Genomic DNA, 8,380 nt, shown 5'->3' with positions numbered 1-8,380 from the left:
ATGCTCAAACAGCAACATTACAGACTAACTAAAGTTGAAAAAGTGAAAAAGCATAATAGGACCCCTTTAAGTACTTGTGGAAGAGGTGTATCCTTAGCTGCCGTTTTAAAGATGTGATTATTTGTTGAGGTGTCATTGTTTAAGTACCTGGGCACTGCTGTTGCGGGACAGAGCTTTATATATCTCATCAATGTTAGTGGCCACAGACTCAAAGCAGGCGTTGAAACGGTCAAATCTCTCCTTCTTTATCTGTTCAAACGCCTGCTTGGCTTTCTTCGCCCTCTTCCTGGCAGCTTCGAACTCTATGATGTTCAAACGTACAAAAAAGACAGTAAATGAACGTTAGGAATGCTGCAAACACAGACAAGCTGAGTGAGACAGAGTGACAAGTCCCACTCTACAAGGTTAAACTTTTAAAGGGATACTCAATAATGAAACTGTCCCATCATTTACTCACCTTCACGCCATTCCAAACCCGTTCTAAATCAGGTTTCATTGAAAATATGTTAATTTGTGTTTCGAAGTTAAACGGAAATCTTTGGAATGACATGGGGGTAAGTAAAGGACAGAATTTTAATTATTTTGTGAACTAACCCTTTAGTGCATCAAGTACACACATACTGAAGGGGAGATTTTTTTTTCTAAAAATCTTTTCATAAGAATTTATGTTGTGGGAGGGGAGACAATATCACATCATAGGCTGGTAATCGTGAGCAAAAGCATGTGACATGTTGACGGTGGTTGTAGTGTGGCTCAGTTGCACACTAGATATGCTACTATTGTCCTGCTTCTGCTCTGTAAATGTGCAGCTTAGGCACTGCCAGTTTCACTCAATCATCATAGCATGCTGCTAAATTTAATTAAGACTCTTAAAACAATTTTTGGGGTGAGATTTATTTTCTAAAAAAAAAATATATGATCGGCTTTTATTCTCATGCAAGTCATTTTTTTCACATAGGCTAGGAATGACTGACCGTCACTGGTCTCCTGGAATTTGTCTCTAACACTCTCTAGTTTCTCCATGGCTTTCATGTTGGGAGCACTGATCCTCTGCAGGATGCTCTGCTGCTCATTGAGTCTCTGAATCAATGTGTTCATCTCTGCCTTGATCTCCTCCTCTGACAGTGAGTCCTGCAAAGCATCAGTCACATCATATTCTCAACACACTATAACACTTATGATAGTGTAAACAGTAGTGTAATGATAGTGTAATGTGTAAACTGTAAACTGATGTACTTTTAGATCCTCTGACAAGCTGCTGTAGTCAATCTCGATAAGAGCTTCCTTGGCTAGGACGGTGCTAGATGTCTTCTGACTGCTGCTGAGGCTCTCCTCAGCCTGAGAACTGCCCTAAAACACAAACACAAGCAAGATGTTAGGTGGGCTTATGTAATACACTAGTAAAAAGCTTCAACACACCTACTTGTCTTTAAAAGGATTATTTTCCACTTTGTAGAATGACCATAAAACTTTATATTAAAAATGGTTTTATTCCATGAAAACTATAGAATGTGTTATTAAAATAATATTGTATAATAATTATGAAGTAAAATTTTTATTTAAAAAAAATCAAATCTTTTATATTTTAGACTCTTTGCCTGGGTTATATTTTTAACAAGAAATAAAGGGGGCGCACGTGCACAGATCATGGAGTAGTTGTCTTTTTCTGAGCTCCTCTCCATTAACATATTTTGAATATTTTTGTAATTTAAGTACCGTCAATTCACTAAACAGGCGATAATGATGTTACTTTGTCTTTGTCAGTTGTTTTGAGTACCAAGTGAAATTTAAGTGCGTGGAGTGCGATTTTCTTTATTTCGCTAACTCATCGTGTCTGAAAAATGGAGTCCAGGAAATCTTCAAAAACCATTGCAACTAAAGAGGATGCCGACCCAGGCGATTCTATCTCAAGGAAATGTGAATGCGATACTTGCCACAATTGGTGCCCAAGGGGATGATATGAAAAAACTGATGGAGGACAAGATGACAGCATTAAGTGCTCGCTTGGATGCGTTAAGACGCCACGCTGGTTAACTTGCAGTCAGAACAGGCCTGAGTTAAACAAAAAATAGTGGAAATAGAAGGGGCCCTGAACGGTACAGATTTATGCCTCGGAGAGTTTGAAAAGGTGTACGAAGGTTTGCGTGTGGAAAATATATCTCTCTGGACTAAACTGAATGACTTGGCTTGCTTAGTTGGGGACACTTCATTTCCAGCGATACCGTTGACTTGATTGCAAAGATACTATTTAAACTGAGCTGGATGTTGACATCACTGAATTCAATGATGAACTGTCTTTAACTGAAAAATTTGTGTTTACTATTGTCATTTTGCATTATTGACACACTATTTTCCTAATTAATGCTGTTCAGTTGCTTTGACACAATCTGTATTGTTAAAAGCGCTATATAAATAAAGGTGACTTGACTTGACTTGGAAGGACACTCTCGAAGGCTGAATCTAAAATTTGTGGGAATAAGCGAAGGAGAGGAGCGGGGGCATCCCATCCCTCTGTGTTCATTTCGGATTTGATTCCCGAACTTTTCGACCGAGACAACTTCCCCAAACCTGAGAAAATTGATCGAGCTCATCTGGCACTGTTATCAAAGCCGTCTAAAGCCAGAGACCTCGCACTATCATCGCACTGATCCACAATGATTGGGATAAAGACTTAATCCTCCGTCTGAGCCGGAAAAAGTTTCCTCTGGAATATAAAGGAAAGCGGATTCATATCTTCCCTGATTATACACCGGAGGTGACAGCACGGTGACGTGCCTTTAGCTCAGTCACAAAAGCTCTGCGGGAGGCTTGGCTGAAATGGTCCCTGCGTTTTCCAGCTAAATTTATGCTGCACCATAACGGTCACGAGCTCTGGTTTGAATCTCTGGAAGAGGCCAAGAAGTTTGTAGATAACTTGTCGAATGACTCAGCGTAGCTTCTGTGTATGACTTTACTCAGCTTGGCCTGAGTTTGGACCTCGACTGATAGAAGTGGACTATTTTTTTAAACATTCTGCTAACTCTCATTGTAGTAAGTGATTCAGGTTACTGATATTTATGTGGAGGAGAACAGACGTTTTTTTTTTTTACTCCTTGTGTGTTTTTCGCCATTTATGCTCTTTTGTTGGGCTAAGGTAAGCCAAGTTAATCTTTGCACCATGGGGAATACTTGCTACTTCGGTTCTTGGGGCAGCTGTGGGGAGTTCTTTATGTTTCTTGTTGCACAAGATAATGTGTATTCTTGCTTTGACTATTATTGATTCTGTGTTTGCTATGTTTTTAACTATGTTGTACGAGTAGTACCTTTACTAAGAGTAATAACAATGCTGTAGTAAATATTACGTTTGTCAGCTGGAATGTAAGAGGAATAGGGCACCCGAGGGGAAAGGTGTTTGCACATTTAAAGTCATTGTCGGCTGACATTATTTTTCTCCAGGAAACCATATTAGACCCAGTGAACAGATGCAGCTTAGGGCAAATTGCAGGGTTTGTACACATTTTTACCAATACATTTCCATGACTTTTGAAACAATATTCATGACCTAATGTTCCATTATTTTACAAGAATACATGTAAAATAAGAATAAAAATCTGTTCAAATGTATCATAGCATATGTTAACTAAAATTAATTACTATTAATGCTACTTACTTGCTTCGTATTTGTTAAAATAAGTGCAAGCTGCGACCGTGCCAGACGTTACTCCACGCAGAGAACATATCACATCACTGAATATTATAATTTATTTAACCAATATTATCAACTAAACTCAGGACCTGAATTTCATTTAGGGAACCGCTTAGGTCTAACAGTAGTATTCAGGTACAGAAATATACAGAAATTGAATAAACTGTAAATTAAAAACAGATTAATCATTAAAATTAAAGTTGCAAATGTTTAGTTGCAAATGTTTAGTCAAGAGAGTGATTTATTTTTTATTTTTTTGATTAACATACTGACAGACTGCACAGCTTTATTAGGCTGCTGTTCCTTTAAGACCGACTGAATGGATCCAATATACTGATACATTTACATTTAGTCGTTTAGCAGACACTTTTATCCAAAGCGACTAACAAATGAGGACAATAAATACAATAATGATACACAACGGTTTTCTTTCTCAACAACTGCTTACATCATGCCTGTCAACATTTGGGTACCAAGATCTGGGCGATGAGAGGATGAAAGAGAGAAGACGCGGTACCGCTGAATCACTCGTGCTGTTTTCATGTGACTGATTCGATCTGATGTTCTGTGTGGATTTATTAACTCATCTAACTTACATGCTCTATTAAATAAATGTTGGGGGGAATTTCACACATTATAAATGCGAAACCTGCGGGAATAAGTAAAACTATGCGATGCGCGATCTGATTAAAAATATATTCTGTTGCACAGAGATTTGTGAAATAAATTTCCATTACTTTTCCAGAACTTTCTGGGTTTATTCATTTTTCCAAAACTTTTCCAGGCCTGAAAATTGCCGTTTTAAAATTCCATGACCTTTCCAGGTTTTTCATTACAGTACGAACCCTGAAATTTGATTTCACAAGTCTATCAAGCCACTTTTTCCTCTAAAAGAGGTGTGGCTATACTTTTTAGGAATTCCTTTTCGAATGCACTCAGTAGCGACCCTGCAGGAAGCTATATTATCGTATCCGGACTTATTAATAATTTCCCGATCACGTGTGTTAATTTGTATGGGCCAAATATAGATGATTCTGTTTTTTTTTTAGGAAATTATTTGGGCTTATTCCCGATTCTAACTCGACCATTTTGATAATTGCTGGAGACTTTAATTGCTATTTGGATCCTCATCTCGATCGTCTCTCTTCACAAGTTCCTCCTACTATTTAGTCTGTAGATGTTTTAAATTATTTGATCAAATTAGGGGTGCTCCGATCAGGATTTTTGAGGCCGATCACAGGAAGCAGTATCTGCCGATACCGATCTTTTAAAGCCTTCTTTTTATCATTTAGAATTATTTATAGTGATACTCCAATCAGGATTTTTAGACATTTACTCAGGGCCTTAGTTTCATTAATGAAAATAGGGGGAATTCCCCTCTTAGGTGACTCTTGTTGGGGGGATTTTTTAATTTGAGGGGTGGAGGGGGCATTTTTTTTATATTTTTCAAATATATATATTTATCTTACCTAAATGTTTGACCATGCAGTGCATTTTTGTTTTTACAATTGTGCAATTGTTGCACAATAGCTTACACACAGCACAAGCCTGATTTTGTGAGCTGTATGTGAGGCGGCCTTTTACACCAGGTTCACACATACTCCGTTTGCAGTGCATATGCAGTCCATGTGTGGTACGTAAGCAGTGCAGAAGCAGCACTGACTGCTTTCACACAGGAATGTGCTTCTGATCCGTGCTGTTTACCACAAACCCAACATTTATCCATTATTTTGTGATCTGTATGTGAGGCGGCCTTTTACACCAGGTTCACACATACTCCGTTTGCAGTGCATATGCAGTCCATGTGTGGTACGTAAGCAGTGCAGAAGCAGCACTGACTGCTTTCACACAGGAATGTGCTTCTGATCCGTGCTGTTTACCACAAACACAACATTTATCCATTATTTTGATTTCAAATCCAAACATTGTTAGTGAATTTGCTTTTTCAGCATTGTGATTCTTTTTTTACACAGTACAGCAATACAATCTATTAAGTGCACGAGTGCATCTATTATTGCTTATGTAAAAGTGCTCTTTTCCTTTAAACCTAGCCAAAAAGTCATATGTGCTGACTGTGAAACACAGTAGACTTTCATCATGTGCATTTATGGTGTAATTACTAAATTTTCGTGTCAATCCAAGTTCATATTTACCGCAAACAATGCGCTGTCACTTTAATTCAGCGCGTGCGGCAGACTCTGTGCGGAAACGATCTCTGCACTGCTGCAGACGCACCGCTACCGTGCAGTGAACGCTTTATAAACCAGGTTTATATCTGAGTGCGTGCGTCCGGTTTTGTGCGAGAGCAAAGGAAATCCACGTGCAAGCGGGGAGATTCGCGCTCGCGCATTATATTAATCTACCTTCGCGCTACAACAATGCACTCTCGACATTTGTCAGTAAAATAACGCCATATTTAATCCGTTAACATGAGCGCGGAAAAAAATACGTGCTGCAAACGGAGTATGTGTGAACCTGGCGTTATGTGTGTGCGCTGCGAGTGTGCATGCCATGAGCGAGCGCACAGTCTCCAGGAGAGCGCGTGAGTGCTGAGTGGTTAAACTCAAGAATTAAAAAGAAATACAATTTATAAACTTTAATGATGATGCGACACTGCCACTGACACTTTTGTGCTAAAGTGATAATTCCTGTGTCAACTGTGCAGCTCACTTATAGACAAACGCGATGTGATTTGAAGCAATTTGCGCATTTTGAGAGAGAAAGAGAGAGAGCTTGCGGTGATTAGATTCACTCACGCTGTTTGTGAAATTACGTCTCACATAAGCTTTTCAAATTACTTTATAAGTCATTTAATGAAGAAATATGAATTGTACCTCACCTTCAGCATTATAATTATTGTACCTGCGCCGAACAGAGACTGAGACGGTGCCGCTGCATGTCGTGCCAAACCTCTCATCAGCTTGAGATCGGTTTTTTGAGATCGGCCTTTTTTAGAGACCGCCGATCAATCATCCCAACGCGATTATCGGCCGATAGTGATCGGTAGCCGATCAATCGGAGCACCCCTAGATAAAATCCATGCATCTTGTGGATATATGAAGATTACTTAAAGTGCATATTGCAGGTTAAATTTCTTTTTCAAATTAATATATAACCTTGTATGAAAATACCATATGAACCATTAATGCAGGATTTGAAAATGTTTTACAAGACGTGAGGGCACAAATTTAGAAGAAAAGTGATGGTTTCCTTGACAGTTCCCAAAAACCACTTTTTTTCTAACATAGTGTCATATTACGTCACGAGAGGGAGTCGTGTGCCGCGCTCTGCTTTGAACAGGCGTGAGTAAGTGTGTTTTCGGTAGTTATTTTTATTTCAATTTACCATCGTCATGGTAAATTATTGTGTTTGTGGAGGTTGCACAAACTCCAGCCTGTCAGGACATCGAGTCCACAGGTTTCCTAACAAGAAAAAGGACGGTATCTTCCGGGCCTGGGTGCATTTGTGCAGGTGAAGAGATGGGACTTCACTAATGCATCTGCTTCGAAAAACGCGGTGGTGTGTAACTTAGCGATCACTTTACACCAAAGGATTATCATCCCGGCGATATAACGCAGTTCAACATGGGATACCGAAGCAAGCAGCGAGTGAGACTCAGAGCTGATGCACACAGCACCTTCATTGGGTCCTGGTCCGCCTGTGGCTCGGCCACCGGTGTGAGACTTGATGCTCACGGATCCGTCAGAGATGCTGCTCCACAAAAACGTGAAATGTGCACCGTAAGTCTTGTTTTTAAACATTTGCTACCTACCAAATCAGTGAACACAATTATTTAAATAATGATGAGACACAACGAGATGTGTATAGGTTGTTGTAAAGCACCGCAGCTAGCTTGCAAGCATTAGCAATAATGTTATATACCGTGTAAAAACATTACATATGAGAAGGCATAGTTGGTAGGTTAACCACAGTTTGCTAATATTATAACCATCAAGTCTAGTTACAGCTTAGTGACATTGTTTGCACAGCTAATTGGTAATTTTTTTGTCATGTGGTGTGTTTATAAGGCTTTGGGAGACATTGCAAGTAATGAGGGAGTGTGAAGATCTGAAGCAGTGAAGGCCAGCTGTTATTAACGTAATCTACTGGACTGCAGCTTCCGCTCCTCATGGAGATGCAGATGTGATGGAGGCCAAGTGGAAAAGCATGGTCAGCAGTGAATGTGATTTAAACTTTTGTTTGCTTCTTCCAGCATATATGCATCAGGCCTCATGGAGTCGCTGAGAGAGGAATACTGCAGGTCACCACAGGCTCTACGAGAACGCAGCACTGTCTTCCACTACACCTGCTCCTCTTTCCAGATCCCTCCAGAGGATCAACAAGATTTAGTTTAGTTTAGATTTAGTTTAGTTTAGTTTAGAGCTTTATTAATCCCCTTGGGGCAATTAATTCAGACTTTTGTGGTGCTTCACATATACAACACTTAACACACACATACATATATTTAAAAATACACCAAATACATAAAAAGGGGGAAACAAATTTTAATTAAAAAAAATAAATTAATAAAAAAATCATTAGTTACAAGTAGCAAGTTACATTGCAGCAGGAAACAGATAAAATGACAAATTTTGTATTTAATTTGAAGAGTTAATACCTGCATTCTGATTCAGTCAGACCTGTGCAGTAGCAGCATTTAAAGAATGTTGTGTTGTCTATCCTTGGGGGACATCG

General features: G+C 39.2%; 1 protein-coding gene across 2 annotated transcripts in view; it reads right to left on the bottom strand.

The window, feature by feature from the left end:
- Nucleotides 1-8,380, bottom strand: part of smc1al (structural maintenance of chromosomes 1A, like) — a 78,230-nt gene that overhangs the window by 15,125 nt on the left and 54,725 nt on the right. For both annotated transcript variants that reach the window (XM_016494550.1, XM_016494549.1), the window contains exons 20-22: nucleotides 1,237-1,350; nucleotides 975-1,131; nucleotides 148-302 (exon numbers count right to left, since the gene is read on the bottom strand). In XM_016494550.1, the coding sequence (XP_016350036.1) occupies nucleotides 148-302; nucleotides 975-1,131; nucleotides 1,237-1,350 (426 nt within the window). The remainder of the gene's footprint in view (nucleotides 1-147; nucleotides 303-974; nucleotides 1,132-1,236; nucleotides 1,351-8,380) is intronic.

The sequence above is a fragment of the Sinocyclocheilus anshuiensis genome, unplaced genomic scaffold (genome assembly GCF_001515605.1).
Source record: "Sinocyclocheilus anshuiensis isolate Anshui unplaced genomic scaffold, SAMN03320099.WGS_v1.1 scaffold342, whole genome shotgun sequence".
NCBI classification, from domain to species: domain Eukaryota; kingdom Metazoa; phylum Chordata; class Actinopteri; order Cypriniformes; family Cyprinidae; genus Sinocyclocheilus; species Sinocyclocheilus anshuiensis.
Note: the sequence above shows the minus strand (reverse complement) of the source record. Positions and strands in the feature narration are given on the sequence as shown.